The sequence below is a fragment of the Dromiciops gliroides genome, chromosome 2 (assembly GCF_019393635.1).
Source record: "Dromiciops gliroides isolate mDroGli1 chromosome 2, mDroGli1.pri, whole genome shotgun sequence".
NCBI classification, from domain to species: domain Eukaryota; kingdom Metazoa; phylum Chordata; class Mammalia; order Microbiotheria; family Microbiotheriidae; genus Dromiciops; species Dromiciops gliroides.
In genome coordinates this window covers 169,903,634-169,923,851 of record NC_057862.1, presented here as the reverse complement: position 1 = coordinate 169,923,851, position 20,218 = coordinate 169,903,634, and the positions used below count along the sequence as shown (strand labels likewise).

Here is a 20,218-nt window from a genome sequence, read left to right as displayed (position 1 = left end):
TATAAACAGGAAATTTAAAGATTTAGGTTCAGTTTGCTTTAGCAACACACATGTTCCTGCCAAAATGAGTTAAAATCATTTTTTTTTAAGAAATAAACTGTCTAATGCACCAGAAATGTTTAAAATCCACTTGCAAAACAATGAATTGTTTTGAAATATGAAGAATCATAACCTAACATCTGTTTTTTAAATCTGCATTTGTGTCTATTAACATATTTTTAAAGCAAGGAATACTTCCAGATCAAATGGACAATATTTTATGAGTAAAGTCTTGTTCAGTTCAAAATGTAAACAGTTCTCACTCAGTTCAGTTTGTGGTGCCCAAAATACCATTTAGAAGACTTTTACCAACTTGATCAATGAGATAAATGCTCAAAAGGTCATGTGTATAATTTACAACAGATTTTTTTTGCAAACAAAAAGAATCATATTTATTCGATTTTAAGTCTGTTTTCCCTTTGATTTGATGTTACATATTTAGTTAGATATTTCATTTCAACAATTAAAATCACAATAAATGTAAATGACCCCTTTGTTCTTTGCAAAAAAAGAAAAGCTACTGTAGTCATCACCAGCTGCAGAGACAGAAGATGTCACTAGTAGGAACAGACTGGTAAACTACAGTCGACAGTTAGAGCACTGGATAGTTTTTTAAAGATCTTGTTTATTGTGACTTTAGGAAGTTCTGTATCTCACATTAAAATGTATTATCTCTCCTTCCCCAGCCCACAGATTAGGAAAGCAACATTAAAATTTCTAATTGTTCTCCCATATACCACAATTTGATAAAGCAGATACAGAATATGTTGGGAATAGCACTAAACTAGAGAAATGATCCATTTATATTTGTGTAAAGGTAAAAATGAAAATTTTGCAGTCAGCAAGAAAATGTAGTGAGCTACAGGACTATAAAAGTACATGCTATATTGGTAGGTTAATACGTGGTTTTATTGGGGCAGCTAGGTGGCACAGTGGATAAAGCACCGGTCCTGGAGTCAGGAGTACCTGAGTTCAAATCCGGCCTCAAACACTTAACTCTTACTAGCTGTGTGACCCTGGGCAAGTTACTTAACCCTAATTGCCTCACTAAAAAACAAAAAACCAAATACTTGGTTTTATTACTAGATATTTGAATTTTGGTCTTAATTAGAAATGAGAGAAAAGTCATTATTTTTCAAGATCTATTTTTCAGACATCAGAAATCTTACATCAAGAATCTGACTCAAATAAATTTCTAAAAATACAATAATATATCAGGGGGAAAAACCTAGTATTCTCAATGCTAAATTATACTTTGGCTTTAAGTTATCTAAAAAAATCCAACTATGAAATTAAATTATCATTCATTCTTCAAAGTACTTATTTCATAATTTAATTCACTGCAAAAATTATGTCCATATAATTATACCTGAAACTATAGCAGGTACAATAGGGAGTTTATCCATTTCTTTATTGTAACCTGTCTTACAGGGAAATTATAGAAATAGAGGCCATTAATGACATTTTTTCTGTAGCTAGCATATTCAGGTTGCCTTCCCCCAAAATGAGAGAATTCAAAAACAGAGATAAAAATCTTACTTCAAACCTATTTAATTTTAGCCTAGCCAAACATATTCAATGCACACCAGTGAGAGCCCACTTAAATTGAGACAGCTAAGCTAGGCCTGCTGTGGAAGGTGATAAATACCATCTATATATTCACTATTTGTTGATAATCTATATTGCACATTTTTTTATGAAGCTTAAAAAAAGTAGACATTTCTCTATGCTAAACAACGTAAAACTAATTCTAAACATCTGGTATAGAAAATAATAATACCATCTCACAATGAAGTTTCAGAAGAAATTTTACCTCCCACTGAAAGAAAAGGGAAAAAGTAAGATTATAAAAACACTTTGTATTTTATCCATCTTAGAATGGAAATTGAAATGACACTTTTAAGATATTTTGCCTCCTGTAGCCAAAAGTACAGTTCTGAAGGAAAGTGTGATATAATGAAGTAATGAATACTCAAGAAAATCCCAAAAGCTATCCCCCTAACAGCCTGGAGATTTACTCAAAATGTTTACACTGACTAAATAAACCACTTGCCAAAACAAACTACAGGAGTAACTTTAGTCTGAATGTAAAAATTTTGCAAGACATCAGAACACATTTAGAAAAATCAAAGTCTGAAACTTTAACTTAAGAATCAATTTTCCTACCCACTTGCATTCCTATTCACCTGATTTTTTTCCCCTTTTTTGAAAAAAACTAAATAGATATAACCTAACCCAATTCAAATAACATATGTGATGTAGTACAGTTTATGTACATACTATTTACTAGTACTATTTATTAGTATGTATTTACTAATTATTGACTTAATAACAGAAGAGTCCTGAAATTTTAGTCATTTACTTTTACATTCAGACATAGAAGCCAGTATTGGTCACCCTAACTTTACAGTTTAAAAATGAACACATTTTTGGGTAGCTTAATATCTTTAATAATGTTATTTTTTAAGCATTGGGAATTATGAAAACTTATTTTTAAAAGGAAAACATAAGAAACTCCACTCCTCTGTAGATTCCTGGCATATGCATAAATACACCTCATGGCATTACTCCTTTTTTTAATTCCTAGAAAGTAACAAAATAGTCTAACAAATTCTAAGTTTAGCATTTTCCATTAGTTATTCACTGGAAAGCAGGCCAATTTTTAAACTTTGTGTACTCAATTCTTATGTCTATGTAAATAAATTGGTTAATAATTCAATTTCAAAAAAACAAGATCTCTTTCACTGTGTAATAGATTATGATCTGCAATTTTTGTTGTCAATTTTGTGATCAAACATTTAATAAAATAAAATTTAGTTATTAATTCTCCCTATCCCTCCTCACACTTTTTTAAGGAAAAAGCTATGCATGACACCGACCATTTCTAGAACACCTAAATTAAATCTACAAGTCTGCCTGTTTTTCTTGGCAGTTAAGATTAAAATGTATACTTTGATATAAAAATATCTAAAAGACTACTAGAATTCTTTGCTAGTATGTATATTATATCTATACTATAGATATAATATATATCTTCCAAATGTTGTAGTCATTATCACAATTAAGATTATTTACCAAATCACAGTACTTTTTTTTTAAGCATTTTTTTTACCCAGTTCTTTTTTTTTTTTTGGATGAGGCAATTGGGGTTAAGTGACTTTCCCAGGGTCACACAGCTAGTAATTGTTAAGTGTCTGAGGCCAGATTTGAACTCAGGTCCTCCTGAACCCAGGGACAGTGCTCTATCCACTGTGCCACCTAGCTGCCCCGAATCACAGTACTTCTAATGACTAATAGGTTTATGTTCTTAGAAATCACCTCTTCCAGGGGGCAGCTAGGTAGCACAATGGATAAAGCACCTGCCCTGGATTCAGGAGGACCTGAGTTTAAATCTGGCCTCAGACACCTGACACTTACTAGCTGTGTGACCCTGGGCAAGTCACTTAACCCCCATTACCCTACCCCCCCAAAAAAAAGAGAGATCACCTCTTCCAAATCCCTCATCAGGAACTGTTAAATATACTCTTTTACAGTGAACAAAAGAGACCATAGACAGGTCTAATTAGATAAAGAATTAAGAAAATACTATCAATATCAAGAAAAGAGCCAACTAAGTTTTTAGGTAGACAGGTAAACACACACAGAGAAAACACTTAAGGTAAATACACACAAACTCTGTACCAATCTCCAGCCTTCACCAGAAATTATTTCCTCATACACTTCATGTTACAAAGATGACCACATTCAAATGAATAGCTATGTTAAAAGTTGTTGTTTAAATAGTTAATTGCACTTCCTTTAGGATGAAAGGGACTTTAAGTATACACTAGCATTACTAGTTACTGCTCTGGCATCTTGGTGAATAACCAAAATATTTAACCCTTTCATTAGCTAACACCTATAAACAAGGAAATGGTTCAACAATTTCTTATTTTGTCACACTTCGAAAAGTGAGCCATCTTTGAGAAACACTTGTTTCAGCTTTGAGTCAAACAGGCCACAAAAAATAAGGTAGAGGCATTAACAAGGTCAATAGAACCCAAATATATTTACCAAAGCCCTTTTTCGTGAATATTCCCATGTGTAATTCCATATGTTATTCTACCAAATCTATTCATGTTTTTAAAGTCATGTTTGTATATACACATTTAAAAGAGGGGGAGAGGAAGAAAAGAGGGAGGAGGGAGAGAGAGGGGAAGAGAGAAAAGAGAGAGGAAGCAAGGGATGAGAGAAAGGAGAAGAGGGAGAGAGAGAGGAAAAGGGAAAGGAGGGAGAGAGGGAGAGAAGAGAGAAGAGTGTCTGGATCATAAAGTACTAGGAAGTGGGGAACCTCTTTCTCTATTAACATGCCTCATGATTCCCTACCCCCAAGACAGCTCCCCATTACACACCCCTACTCTTCTTCCTCCATCCCACTGCCAATTTCATTACGTGGTTAAGCCTTTAGTCAAAGACTTACTGTCAACTTTGCTGCTTGTTAACAGCTCTAGTAGAAGGTTTGGGGAAAGGAAGGAAAAAAAAAGTTCAAACTTCTTACTGAAACCTCCCACCCCCTTTTTATTTGGATTGTGCACTTCAATTGCTCCTGTCAACCAGTCAACACTATCATTGCCCTACAACTAGTAATCAAGACTTTGGAATCAAAACAAATGAATCAAACCAAAATAAAAGTCCTTTTCGGATTAAAAAAAAAAGAACTGAAATATTAATGTGGTAGGCTGAATGCCCCGTCTCTTTACAAACCCCCCACCCTGGACTTTAAAAACAAGCCGGTAGTTTGTTAGTTTGTCTGGTTGGTTTTTAAGCGTGCCCTGTTTACAGTCAGTATCAGCTCTACCACGTCGGGAAGCGCGAGAGGACATCAAGAAGCAGGAACCACCTAAAATACCTGCCAGCACCAGGCTGCAGGTATCGCCTGGGCTGACATTCCTTTCTAGGACACCTCCACCGAAATGCCCTCTTTCTCACGTGTGCCTGCATTCTGACGACACGTCCCTCCGACTGTCCTTTCGAAGCTCAACACTATTTGGGGGGGATTGGGGGAACTAAAGATGAGCCCCCTGGGAAGGGGGGAGGGAGTACCTGGAATCACGCAGGTGCCCGAGGCAGCTGCCAAACCCCGCCCCCCCAAGCTAGAACCCTCGGGGTGGGGGGAGCGGGGAGCCCCCCACCCCCCGGCCGGCCAGGGGTCGGGGCACTAGGGGGCTGCGGGCATCAAGCTGGGTTGGGGAGAACCCGCCCGGGACGACAAGAGAGCCTGGAGAAGGGAGAGCTGTCAGACACGGGCCCCGGAACGAGGCTTTCTTTCCGCATCCGCACCGGGCCTCGGGCCTCTGCAGGCTCCGGGGCTCGTCCGGCCCGGCCCAGCGTACCTGGTCCCCGGCGGCGGCTGCTCGGTCCATGGCGCCTCCTACGGTAGCGGGAGCCGCTCTCAGTCAGCGTCGAGAACACCCAGGGCCGCTTCCCCCATGGCCTCCGCCCGGGACGTGACAGTGATCCGGGCCCGCCCGCCCCTCTCGGTCTAGCCCAGACACCGAGTCCGGCTACGCCACTGACCGCGGCGGCGGCTCCAGCTCCCGGAGATGATGGAGGAGGAGGAGGAGATGCGGAGGGGGGGGCGGGGGCAGGCGGGGAGAACCGAGTAAGGAGGAGGCGGAGGGAAAGAAGAGGCAGAGGGAAGGGCGAGGGACGGGGGAGGGAGGGGGAAGAGAGAGATCATCTAGGAAGGGAGCCGAGGAGGCTCAAATGACTGAGGAAGGCGTTGTCAGCTCCAGAAAAAAGCTGCAGTTTAGGGAAAGAATGGGGCGGGACTCAGGCAGCAAAGTGACGGAGTTTCCGGGCCAATGGATAAGACTCAGAGCCGAAGGCTCAGAACCCTCCACACTGGGGCCCTGTCAAGGTACAAGACTCTGGATGAAAAATGCTAATCCATCTCCCGGGAGAGAACTCACGAACTCTGAGTGCAAACTGGAGCATATTTTTTCATTTTTTTTCTTTCTTTCTTTCTGTAACATGGCTAATATGAAAATAATGTGTTGCACGACTTCACGTGTATAATTGCTATCGTTTACTTACCTTCTAAATGAGTGGGGGAGGGGCTGGAGGGAGGAAGAGAATTGAGACTGAACTGCGGACCGGTGGCTCATATTTGAACTTGAATCTCTCATGCCAGTTGGCGCCCGCACCATAAAACTGTGTGGTTTGGAAAGTGCCCCCAGGGCCTTGGTATCTAGGACACTTTGATTCTGCCCCAGAGTACACTCAGGATCCTTTCCTGTCCCTTCTCTATATCATAGGAAGGAATAATTTAAGTTAATATCGTTCAATAAGTTAATATTTAAAAGAGTTTTTATTCAGTTCAGCAAACATTGGTTCAGCACCTGCTATGTGCCCCTTCTGGGTCTTGATTCTGGGGATCTGAAGATGTATCAGCATAATTTTCACCCTCAAGAAACTTACAGGGGGCAGCTGGGTGGTGCAGTAGATAAAGCACCGGCCCTGGATTCAGGAGGACCTGAGTTCAAATGTGACCTCAGAAATCTGACACTTACTACCTGTGTGACCCTGGACAAGTCACTTAACCCTCATTGCCTGGCAAAAAAAAAAAAACAAAAAAACTTAAATCTAGTAGAAGAATAAGACACGGACGCTAATTCAGTTTGTACTGACGTTTATTTATTGGGTACCTCCCAGGTGCAAGACAAGGTTGGGATTCCTACAGATACAACGTGGCTCTCAGTGGTACAAGGGGGGCTTAGATCACTGACTCTGAAGACAGTTCACACACACACACGTAAAATTTCTGTGACCTTAGTAATTTAAGTCACCTTAGTAAGGTCACTTTATTTAGACTTCAGTCTCTTTGCCTGCCAAATGAAGAAATTGAACTAGATGCTTTCTAGGATCCCTTCTTACTTTGAAATGAATTGATGATCCTGTGATCAGACCCTTCTTAAACTTACTATTAGGGAGGAAATGGCATGTACACAAGGGAGAATGAGATAAGGACAAAAGAAAGGCCCAAAGTGCTAGAAGAAATTTGAGGAGGGAGAGATCACTTTCAGTTCATGGAGGAGATGGCACTTGAGTGAGGCCATGAAGGAGGGAAGGAATCTCAATAGATAAGAGACAGAATTAGGGGGGTGGGGTTATCCATTCCTGGCTTGGAAAGCCATACTGTATGTAAAAAAGCACACAAAGAGAGGAGGGTACAAATAACAGACAAAATACTATAAGTTACAATACAACCAAGCACATTGGCATTTTTATTGTCAAAACCTACCATTTGTTTAAATTAGATGTTGTATTTTACCTAAGCAAATGAAAATACTCTTGAATTTCACAATTATTTTATAATGTTCCATTTGACCTTGCACTTCACAAGGCTGACTGGGTTCAGCATGTTATATGATAGTTAAAAGTTATAACTTAAGTAGATAAACAGATACTAGTCCCGTCTTATTGGAAGGATTAATAGAACCCTGAATTTCCTAATTTGTTTTTTCAGTGCTGCTGAAAAATTAGACACTACTGGTCTTTGGTCATAACATAACTAATCCAATGCAATCTAATCCACTGAAATATTTTCCCTTTTTAGGGAAAAAAAAAAGGTTGATTATTCTATTAGGGGACTGAGCTAAAGATAATGCTATGAATGACTTTCGTGTTTTGCTACTTTGTATTTCAAAATATCTATAAATATGTGAATTAATAAGTTCCTGAGTATAAATGAAAACAGAACTAAAATTAACATATTCTCCTTTCTATGATCTTCTATTTAAATTTTCATTTGTAGCAGGGAGAAAACTTTAATTATATCTGCTGTAGATATAATGAAAGGATAACAGAATTACAGAGTTGGAAGTAATCTCAGAAGTCTTATACTCCAACTCATACCTGAAAATAAATCTTCCCTGTAACATGTCCAACAAGCAATTATTCAGCCTTTTTCTTTAAGATCTCTACTGGAGAGGTGGAAGGTGGCAACTACTTCCTGGGAGGTTCATTCCACTTTTGGGACAGCTCTAATTTTTAAGATTGTTTTCCTTAACTATTAATGAACCATACTATCCACCTCCAAAGAAAGAACTGATATTGGGCAGCTAGGTGGTGCAGTGGATAGAACACTGGCCCTGGATTCAGGAGGACCTGAGTTCAAATGTGACCTCAAACCCTTGACACTTACTAGCAATGTGACCCTGGGCAAGTCATTTAACCCTAGTTGCCTTACAAAAAAAAAAAAAAAGAACTAATATTGATGGAACAGAATGAAGCATGTTATTTTTCACTTTCATTTTTTTTCTTTTAATCAAGTTTGCTTTTACAAAATGACAAATATGGTAATGTTTTACACAATCATACATGTATAACCCATATCTGATTGTTTGTCGCCTTAGGAAAGGGGGAGGAGAGGGAGGGAAAGAAGGATAAAAATTGGAACTCAAAACTATAAATAAAAAATTTATTATTAAAAAAAACTTTTTTAATTTTTTAAAAATCATGTCATTTTTTTAAAAATGTTTTTTTTATACAGAGCTATAATCTGCCTCTTTGTAGCTTCTCAACATCAATCCAGGTTCTATGTGCTGAGTCCAAGTAAAACAAATCTAGTTCCCTTTTCAGGACAGGTCTTAAAATACTTGAAGACAAGAATTATGTTCCCCACCCAAGTCTTTTCTTCTCCAGGCTTAACCTCCCTAATTCCTTCAGCCAATCATCTTATATGGCATGATTTCCAATCCTATCACTGTTGAAGTTGTCCTTTGAATTTATTCCAGGTTGTCAATGTCTTCCTAAAAACATGGCACCCAGAATTGAATCCTGCAGATGTAGTTTGACTATTGCAAAAGACACTGAGGTTATCATCTCCCTTGTTTTGGACACTATGCTTCCATTAACTCAGTCTGAATTCCTTTTTTTTTTTTTTTTTGGCTGCTATGTCACACTGTTAGATCAAATTGAACTTACAATCCACTAGACCTCCTTCATGATAAATGCTTGCTGATTTGTTGATATAAACTATTGCCTAGTGTTAAAGGCTAAAATTCTAGCTAGTCTGTTTAAAATATCTAATGAGTGGTCACCAATAAATGATAAGCTTTAGCAAGAGTTAGGCTTTTAAGCATTTATTAAGGAGAATAAGAATTTGGTAAAGAGAGAAAGAAAGGCCTAGATTCCTATCTATTAAAGGGAGAGCATATTTCTAGCTCCCTTCTCCACCATCATCCTCAGGAAAGAGCATGAGTCAGAGCGCCCAGCTCCCCCTTCCTCCTCCCACTAGCGTCACTTCCTGACGCCAAAAAAAAAAGACGCATGGTCTTGCCCTCAGAGATGTTCACCTCATGGCGCAGCTTTTCTACAGTAAGTCTCCAGTAGGTGGTGTCATTCCAATCATTATACTAGACATGCCTCCATCATCCTGAAATTATGCAGTTGGTTTCTTGAACCCATATAGAAATTTTACATTAACCCCTATTAAATTTAATTTCATTATACCCAGTCCATTCTTATAGCCTGTCAAAAAATCTTTTGTGTCCTGATTCTGTTGCCTAGTATTTTAACTGCCACTTATCTTCCCATTATGTACAAATTTGATTAAATATAGCACATATTTCTTGATTTGTCATTGATTAAAATATTAGGGGTGGGGGACAAGGACATGGAAAGACTCAAGGTATTCTTCTAGACAGCACTTTTTGAACCTGGCTATTCAGCTGTTTCCAAACGCACCGAACTTTACTAAAATCTAGCCTCCATCACTTCATCTTATCAATAGGGATATTATGATTGTCAAATGCCTTGCAGAAACCTTTATATGTAAACTGCATTCCCCTCATTAATTAGTCTAATAACCTTATGACTTGTTCTTGATGGATTCACGGTAGCTCTTAGTAATCCTTACTCTCCTTTTTAAGTGTTTACAAACCATCTCTTAAACCCCTTTAAATAATAGGTTCCAGAAATTTACCAGGAACATCAATAGATTTCTAAGTTTTCTTAAATTTGTGATATTAGAGGAGATATATACATATCTAGAAAGAGAGAGATTGTACCCAAAAATATTTATTGGGTTTTGCCACGAAAACAAAGAGAGTGCACATCCATTGAGGGAATTTCTATTTATGATTATGCCATAACTCCATCTCTGGAAGGGTCTTTGAAGCCACTTAATCCAACCTTCCACCATGATATTCCTAACAGGTAGACATTTAGCTTCTGCTTGAACAATAAACTGCTTCAAAAACAAAATGAATATCTAGAAAGAAAACAGTCCACATCCAAAAAAAATAACTACTACAACTGGAAAGTAGAAGTATATGCTGCCAATATACGGAAGAACACAAGGAAGGTAGTTAAAGAACTGCAACCATTGAAAAAGAAGTTTCACAGACAAGTGCTACAGGATTTACACCAACTAATTTTAAAGAAGCTAAAGAAGAAATAATGACAGGGGCAGCTAGGTGGCACAGTGGATAAAGCACCAACCCTGGATTCGGGAGGACCTGAGTTCAAATGTGACCTCAGAAACTTGACACTTAATAGCTGTGTGACCCTGTGCAAATCACTTAACCCTCACTGCCCCACACACACACAAAAAATCTTAGATGGAGTCCCTCCCAAATTACCTTGCATTTAACTACTTTGTATTTACTTGTATTTATTCTTCTTATATTTATTCCATCTCTACTTATATATGTATTTTTTGTCTTCCCCATTAGAATGTAAGTTGCTTTTGAGTGGGGATTGTTTAATTCTTTATATTTGTGTACCCACTGCTAACATTGCAACCGATATTTAGTGGTCATTTAATAAATGCTTGTTTACAGATTGTATTATTGATTAAGATCAGAGTCCTTTCCTTCTCCACCACCCTCCAGTGCCCTTCTTTATAACAAATAAAAACAATCAACAATATACAATACAGATGGGGGCAGGGCAGCTACGTAGCACAGTGGATAAAGCACTGGCCCTGAATTCAGGAGGACCTGAGTTCAAATCCAGATTCAGACACTTGACATGTACTAGTCAAGTGACCCTGGGCAAGTCACTTAACCCCCATTGCCCTGCCAAAAAAAATTATATATATATATATAAAATACAGAAAATTTTTTACTCATAGTGTATAATCTATCCTAATTTCTCACCTCTATGAGGAAGAGGCTATATCTACATCTATAATTATATATATACATGTATATACATTGCACACATATGTATATGTATCTTTATATAAATCTCCTTTTCTAAGATTTTTATTGTTGCTATTTTCAGTTATTCAGAGTTTGAGTTTTAGTGATTTTTTTTCTTTTTTACACTTCTATAATAATTTTATATACTGTTCTCTTAATGTGAATTCAAACAAAACAAAATTCTATTTAGTGTGAATTACAAAATGGTACCATGTCTCATTTAATGAAAACTCAGATTCAATTAAAGTTATACAATGGGTGATAGTTGGAGGGTTTAAACTCACTGAGTTATCTTTCAGTCTGAACTTTCTTATCATTGTGTGTAGATATGATGTACAGCTATGTATTATAATGCCAGGTTTGGTTTGTTTGTTTTTAAAAGAGCCCTTAACAAAATGGAGAAGAGGAAAAATACTTCAGATATAAACACTGCCAATATAGAAGAAAAAGGAGAAGGAGGAGGAGAGAAGAAGAAAGAAGGAGGAAGAGGAAAAGGAGGAGGAGGAGGAGAAGGAGAAGAAGCAGCTTGCTGTTACATTGGAACATATATCTGATATAACTGACCAGCATAGACATGGTCTTGATAACTCCAAAATAGGAGATGTCAGAATGCGGGAACCTGTGGTACAGAATATTGTAAAACATAGAGGAAAAGTAAAAGAAAAAAGCAAAGTTGTTTCAGCTTTTGGTGGTTTGTAAACAACTACAAGGAATAGGAGTGTAACAATGATAGAAATGGTCTTTTAGCTCTCTTGTTTGAAGATTTCAATGAAGACCCATTCCTCTTAGCAGAGCAGCCATTCAGACAAAAGCTTCAAGTTTATTTAAGGTAGGGAAACAGAAAGTGAAGAAACTGCTACTTACAAATATTGATTGGTTCATTCACTTTAAATATCAAGTTCTATTGCAGAATGTTAAAATTACTTTATATTTGTGTACCCAATGCTAACACAGTGACCAATACTTAGTGGTCATTTAATAAATGCTTGTCTATAGATTGTATGATTGATTTATATCAGAGACCTTTCCTTCCCTACCACCTTCCAGTGCCCTCCCTTATAACAAATAAAAATAATTAAACAACAATATACAATACATAAATGTTTTTTTCAATGGCCAGTACAGATGAGGACATTGTAGTGCTGATGAAAATAATCAAAGGTGTATATACACTGATGGACAAGTTTTAATGTAAATGAAACTAGTTTATGCTGGAGAAGCATGCCTTTCAGAACGTAAGGAAAAAAAAAGAGTCAAACTGGATTTAAAGTGTCTAAGTATTGCTTAATACTTTTTTTGGGAAGAAATGCAGAAATAAAGGAATTTTAAGTTAAAATTAATGCTTGTTGGATAAAGCACCAGCCCTGGATTCAGGAGAACTTGAGTTCAAATCCGGCCTCAGACACTTGACACTTACTAGCTGTGTGACCCTGGGCAAGTCACTTAACCCCCACTGCCCCACAAAAAACAAACAAACAAACAAAAAAATTAATGCTTGTTTATAGGTCTCAAAATCCATAAGTTCCCAAGAGGTCATACTTGCCCATTGCTTCCAATTCTTTGTCATGGATGACTAAAGCTGCTTTCAAAGACTCATTTTCAAATTATTTTACCCCAGCTGTTGAAAAATATTGGAAGGACAACAATATCATGTTGATAGCATTACTGATTTTAGATTATGCCCTAGGTCAATTTTGTGTGAAAATGCCAGCATGAAAATTTTCTAATACATTGATCAAGTCCTTTGGACTTATCAGCATATTTGTGAAGATTTAAAGAAAGATAAAAATTTCAGCCCATGCTGCTAAAATACTTTAAGTGGTAAATATAATGTTTTCATCATATTGTCACTGTAGGCATATCTCTAGGTACAATATTTGGCCACTTTTAATTTTTAAATTTTGCTTTCTATAACTATTATTTTATAATAAAATTGAATCAGTAATATAATTTTCTTATCATTTGCTTTAATATTACATTAATACACAGATAAAAACTTATTTTTAAACATTTTTCATTATATATTTCCTTTCAGCTGGAACCAATTACCACATTTGACTTATAGTTATAAATTAGAATAGTGCAAGTTTAGATGTGACCACTTCATGGGACTGATTATTTGCACTATTTCAACCAAGCTGTATTTTATTCTTTTATCAATTCATACAAATCTCATGTGCCTCTGAATTCCCAATATCCATAATTTCTTACTCTATGGTAATAATTTATATTCCTTTTTAGTGGTTTTTTTTAGTCATCCCCTGATAAGTGGGAACCCACTTGGTTTCGAACTCTCTGTTACTACAAAGAGTTGGGGATTGAGCAGGGAAGGAGGAATAAGCATTTATATATCACCTACTATGTTCCAGGCACCATGACATGTGCTTTACAAAAATTGTATTATTTGATTTTCACATCAACTCTGCAAGGTAAGTGCTGCTATTATTCCCATTTTACAGTTGGGGAAACCAAGGCAGATATAAGTGGCCACATATGAACTCAGGTCTTCCTGACTCGAGGCCCAGTGATTTATCTACTTTCCCTCCTACCTGCCTACTATGAACATTTGGGAACATACTGAACCTTTGTTTCTGTCTTTGACTCCCTTGGGGTATATGCTTGTTAGTAGAATTGCTAAGTTGAAGAATATGACAGGTTAGTCATTTGTGATAGTGAAGACAGCTTAACTCTGACATTTCACCTACATTTGGACAATTGTATATTTTTATTTTTTAAAAACTCTTTCCACTTCATATGTTCATTTTATCATTTCATCACCAATTTTTGATCTATTTTAATAATCATTTAATTGGTCTCCCAACCTCCAACTTTCTGTCTTTGCCTCCATTCCCTTAAATACCGAGTGAGAATGACCTCTCCTTCCCAAAGTCTCTTTTACTTTGTACAGTGCTAGAGAGGGACATGAAAGCTTCCAAATAAAATTAACACTAGTGAACAGACGTTTAAACAGTCATACAAAGAAACAAAATAGAAATTGAGCAATCGAATTTAACATTAAAACATAACGCTCACTTCTTAATTTTCTCCAACTTGATTTTTCTGACACCATTTTCTTCCCTTCTCTAATCCAACCTTATTGCAAGTATGACACATCGGTTCCCTACTCAGAAACCTTCCATGATTGTCCATTACCAACCAAATAAAGTAGAAATTCCTTAGTCTTGAATCCAAAACCTTCCACAATCCAGTGCCAAGTCTCTTTCTAGTCTTATTCCACATTACTCTCCTTTACTTACTTGACTTTGCAGCCAAACTATCCAGAGTTCAGGCTTAAAAACTCCTATTTTATTTAATAAGTAATGGAGGGGGGCAGCTAGATGGCGCAGTGGTTAAAGCACCGGCCCTGGATTCAGGAGGACCTGAGTTCAAATCTGGCCTCAGACACTTGACACTTACTAGCTGTGTGACCCTGGGCAAGTCACTTAACCCCCATTGCCTGCAAAAATAAAGGTAATGGAGGGCCATTGACTTTTCCATTCTCTAGGCTTGGAATAGACTCTCCACCCAATCTATACCCTATCTCCATATATTGACTCCTTCCCTTATTTCTGTTTCCAGTTCATGTGCTTCCTTGAAGTCTTTGGTAATTCTCCCACCCAGACCATGGCAAGAAGTGTAAAAGGATATGATATCCTATCAGATAACTTGTATTCCAATTCCCAGGGCTCTATGACCTTGGGCAAGCCAATTAACTTCTCTTTGTTTCTGTTTTTTTCATCTACAATATAAGGGAATTTTATGAGATGAAGTCTCTTCCAACTCTAAATCCTATATATTTGCTTTCTAACCTGTGTTATTTGTATACATGCCTCATTCCTCCATACAAGATTGTAAATTCCTTAAAGAGTGAGAACAATATTTTTCATCTTTATGTCTCCAGTATATATTGTACATGTTTGCCATTTGTTGAATGGCATTACAATTTTTCACTAAGAAAATAACTCACCTTTACCCACAAATCAGAAAACATCAAGGTTGTTCTATCTCTCCTTCCCACCTTTTTTTAAGTATAGCAAAATAACCAGTAAAACATGATTCTCAGAACTAGAATTAAAGGAAGCCAGATCTGCCAGTGTATAACACTTGTTGGTCTTGGTCCATCACCAAGTTTCCCTAAGGCTTCCAATCAGTTTTGCTGACCTGACAAGCAGTAGTACCAGTTCCAAAAAGGCAAAAATTAGAAAAGGTTCCAAAGACACTAAAGAAGGTGCCTAATGTTCTGGATTAGTTTAAAGAAGCAGAATATGTAATTCAGGAAATGTGTACGAGACAAACAGTCGGACATGACATCCATTTATGTCTTCCTTGTCTCTTCAATGGAGAATACTTGTGAACAGCTTGGGGAAATGTAGGGAATTTTTTTTCCTAATAGATTCTTCCTTCTTTCTCCTCTTCCAAGTCTTCTTTTCTCCTTACCATCTTCTCACCAACTCCCTTATTTTAGGGACCTGAGGCTAGGCTCTGGATAACTTAACCTTTCAGCTCCAGAACTCTTGCCTTGAAGTGCCCAGGTTTTGTTAATACCTCAAGGTTTACTATATGATCCACTATATCAGTTTAGCTGTTCCGTCAAGTCTTCACTGCACCCCCTTACTATCCTCTTATTAGCCATTTTTGGCCTTAAACATTCCTTCTTCACTTCCTGTGCTTCTACCCTTCATATGTGCACACTTTCTTCCACTGGCCCCTAAAACTTTCTAGTTTTGGAACCAAATTAAATCAGTACTTCCACGGCCACTGGAAATAGTGGGTCAATCTATTTCTCCCTTGAGTCCATTCATTATTTCTGTAACTTTATGAACCACAATACATCTCCCTGGGCACCACTGCTCTAAATGTATCACTTCTCCTTATTAAGATATAAACTCTTCATCGTTAAGGGCTGTGTTTGTATTCCTAGGGTTTAGCAGAGTATTTGGAACATAGCAGGATCTGCAAAGGCAGTGAATGGCAAAACCAAGCTTTGAACCCAGATCCTCCTTTTACAAACATAGCCTTTTTCTCACTGTGCCTCAAGCGCTTAATAAATGCCTTTTCATTCATTCATTCCTCTTAATGATTCTAGGATCATAGATTGAGAGCTGGAAGGAACCATAGAGGTCATCTAATCTAATCCCTGAATTTTACAGATAAGAAAATCAAAATGTGGGGTTTAACGGTTCATCCAGACTTTTTTTTTTCTTTTTAAATTCTTTCTCCTTCCTCATTGTCTGTCTCTGTCTCTATTTCTCAGAAGAATTGTCAGTCTTCAAGAAATTAGACCAACTGAACTGAATTGGGAAATTCTGCCTTCTCTTTGCACAAAAATACTGCAGACGCTACAGAATACACTTGTCATAGCAGTTAAAAAAAATAAGCAGTCAGGTGTGAAGTCATCACGTTTTTACCTAGCAGGATTATTGTGAAGAGAAATAAGGTTATATATATGAAGTACTTTGAGACGCCCTGAAGAAATATACTACACTAAATTTATATTATGATTTTTAGAAATTAAATCAACAAGAAAGTTAACTTTAGGTCAGCGTTTACAATTAGATTTTTGCAAATCACATTTTTTTTTTTTTTAGAAAAGAGAAGTGCAGAGAAAACACCTGTCACCATGATAGACCTGAAACCACAGAAAAAATCTTAAGAACTCTTAGTGACTGATTTCTGCTTTATTTCAAATCTCTAGAGTGCATATGTAGTCAGGTTATACCATATTATTTTGCATTAAGTTGCATTCTTTGGAGTCTTATTTGCATGACTTTTGCATCACATGTAATAAGGGTTTAATAAATGCTTTTCCTTAATAAATGCTTTTTCCATCCTTAGCTAGACTGTAAGTACTCTGTTTAGTGACCACACATTTTATTTCTTTGTGTATTCATATAAAATCTAGTATAAGTCTTAGGATAAAGCTAAAGAAACAATTTCTTTGGGTGTGAGTGGACAGGTTTATCCCTAAAGAAACCATTTATAATTTGACTGATACATGAAGTTTCTCTGATCCCTGAATTTAAAAGTTATTTAGGCAATTGTGGGGTTTTTGTTTGTTTGTTTTTGCGGGTCAATGAGGGTTAAGTTAAGACTTTCCCAGGGTCACACAGCTAGTTTCAAGTGTCTGAGGTCAGATTTGAACTCAGGGCCCTCCTGAATCCAGGGCCAATGCTTTATCTACTGCACCACCTAGCTGCCCCCAGTCTGAGAGGATAATGAGAAATCTTTAACTCATCTTTCTCTTTAACCATAATCAAGTCTTGATGCTTCCTTTGAAACATTTCTTGTATCTGTCTTTTTCCATTCCCACTAATAATCATTTTTATCTCCTCATGCTTGCATTATGGCATCAGCCTAGTAGCTTGTCGTGCAGCCTCGTTTCTCTCCACCCAACCCATCCTGTGCACCATTGCCAGAGGAATCTTCCTAAGACATCACTTTCATTATTTCACACCTCTACTCAAAAGCCTTCATTATCTCTCCTTTTGTCTACTACATCAAGGACCAACTCCCCTACCTTTCTTTCCAGAACCTCCAACACTACACCAACACTGCCTATAAAACTATACTTTTCCATGATTTTTTTTTGGGGGGGGGATAGGGCAATGAGGGTTAAGTGACTTGCCCAGGGTCACACAGCTAGTAAGTGTCAGGTGTCTAAGGCTGGATTTGAACTTAGGTCGTCCTGAATCCAGGGCTGGTGCTTTATCCACTGTGCCGCCTAGCTGCCCCAAAACTATACTTTTCACTGCTTCCCAATATATGTCCCATGCCCCAGTTAGGTCACCCCCCTTATTAACCTACTTAGCTGCACAATTCATTCCTTCCTCCCTTACTTTGCCCATGCCCACCATCAGAAATGCCCTTCCCTCTCTTTTTGCTCTACTTCTTCAAATTTTGCACATCTTGAAGGGCTCATTTTAAAGCCCATGTCTTCCCTGAGCACAACACCCCACACTGACCTTTCCCTTAATTCCTATAGAACACAGAATTTGTAGCACATAATGCTGTCATATTAATTCTCTCTAATGGTTTTATGTGTGCAAGTCTTACTTAATAATGTGACTGAAGGCTTTTTCAGGACAAAGGATATTTCTAACATGTTTGTTTGCATCTCCCCACAGTATTTAGCACAGAACTGGCCATTCAATAGCTACACAATTGATTGATTGACCTCAGATAGGATACTGTCACCCTGCTGAGAGGCTGGAAGACAAAAGATTCTTTACCAAAAGAGCTGGAAAAAAGATAAAAAAATAACAGGAGTCAGGTGAGTTTTTCATATTTGAGTTGAAGTATATTGTGTACTTATCAATAAATGGAAGTTCTTTCTAAGAGCACTCTCTTCAAGCATAGATATTCCCTTAAAATAAACTATGAAAAGAAGCATTTTAACATTTGGTGAATTTTTCTTTAGTAATAACTTATTATTTTTAATTTAATATTTAACAAATTCTGAACTTAAAAACAATAAGTAAAATGAGCATTTCCAAAGTAGAGTGTAGAGGGTTTTATATGAAATTCCAAACTTCTCTTAAGTTCTGCTTTCTTTTCAAGTTTATAATAATTTCAACATGTAACTTTGTCTAGCTTGTCTGTGTTTCCCTGTTGTTTTCTTTCAGTTCTCTTCTGTGTATTAAAAAAAAAACTGCTTTGGTGACTCTCATTTCTTTTTATTCCCCCCCCCCATTTTGAACAATTTATCACTATCTTCCCTGCCCCTGAAATCAAAACCTTTGTAACAAACACACATAGTCAAGCAAAAAAAAAAAATCCCATATTGTCTGTGTCCAAAAATAGTAACTTAGACTTGAAAAAGCAATCAAATGTTGATTATAAGATGTACCATTCACTATTACCTAAACCTGTTTTACCCTTTTCTGCCTTTAATCTTTATGCACACTCAGAGCTGTAATAGGCACGGTATGAATGGGTGATTTTTAAATAGTGGTAGGCATTCTCACTTCTTCCCCAGTAAGACTGTAGTCTTCATAACTACTGTCCTCATGCTTTTTCTGAGTTCTCTGCTAGCTCCTAGAAGTCCTACCCCACCCATCACTCTGCTGGCTCCTTCATAAGGCTGCCTTCTTCCCCAACACCTGGGGACTGGGGAGGAGTTGAACCACTCATTCTTCCAGAGTGACTGTACTTGTAGTCAGCCTATCCTCTATGCACTGCCTCCCCCAACTGTTTGTCCTGCACGTGAAAACATTCCTAGGTAGGGCCTATGCAAACATTCTCCCCATGCCTGTCATGGTCTCCTCTTGCTGAAATAAGTCTCAGATTTAAAATGTTGCTCCTTTCTCAAATTCTCCTGTTTCTCTATTTGGACCACTCCTAAACTTTGGGCTACATTTAGAGAGGCAATTACCAGAAAAAAGAAGACAATAGTCCTAATGGATACCGTCCCGATCAGATTACTTCTGGAGGTGTGTGTTCAATTCTGGGTACCACATTTTATTTTATTTTATTTTATTTATTTATTTGTTACATTTTAAGTTCTGAACTGTCTTCCTCCCTCCCCATCCTGCACTATAGGCCACCATAGTTGCAACACAAATCACACACACACACACATACATACATATATAAAACCATGCTATGCATACTTTTATTTACCAGTTCTTTCTCTGAACGTAGATAGCATCTTCCTTCATAGGTTCTTTGTAGTTGATTTAAGTATAATACTGAGAATAACTTAGTTGTTCACAGTTATTCTTTGAACAATATTGCTATTTAATGTATACAATGTTCTCTTGATTCTACTCATTTCACTCTTTATTATTTTATGTAAGTCTTTCCAGGTTTTTCTAAAAATCAAATTGTTCCTCATTCCTTACAGCACAGTAGTATCCCATCATAATCATATAGCACAACTTGTTTAGCCATTCCCAAACTGATGGACATCCCCTCAATTTCCAGTACTTTGCAACCACAAAAATAGCGGCTATAAATATTTTAAAATATATAGGTTGTTTTCCTTTTTCCAT

General features: G+C 37.2%; 1 protein-coding gene across 2 annotated transcripts in view; it reads right to left on the bottom strand.

Moving 5' to 3' along the window:
• The window catches only part of SECISBP2L (SECIS binding protein 2 like), a 67,169-nt gene extending 61,462 nt beyond the window's left edge, over window positions 1–5,707 (bottom strand). Inside the window, exon 1 of one of the 2 annotated variants that reach the window (XM_043989020.1) lies at window positions 5,412–5,707. In XM_043989020.1, the coding sequence (XP_043844955.1) occupies window positions 5,412–5,441 (30 nt within the window). In that variant the 5' untranslated portion in view covers window positions 5,442–5,707. The remainder of the gene's footprint in view (window positions 1–5,411) is intronic. The other variant, XM_043989019.1, reaches the window with a different exon arrangement.
• Between the last annotated feature and the right edge of the window lie 14,511 nt (window positions 5,708–20,218).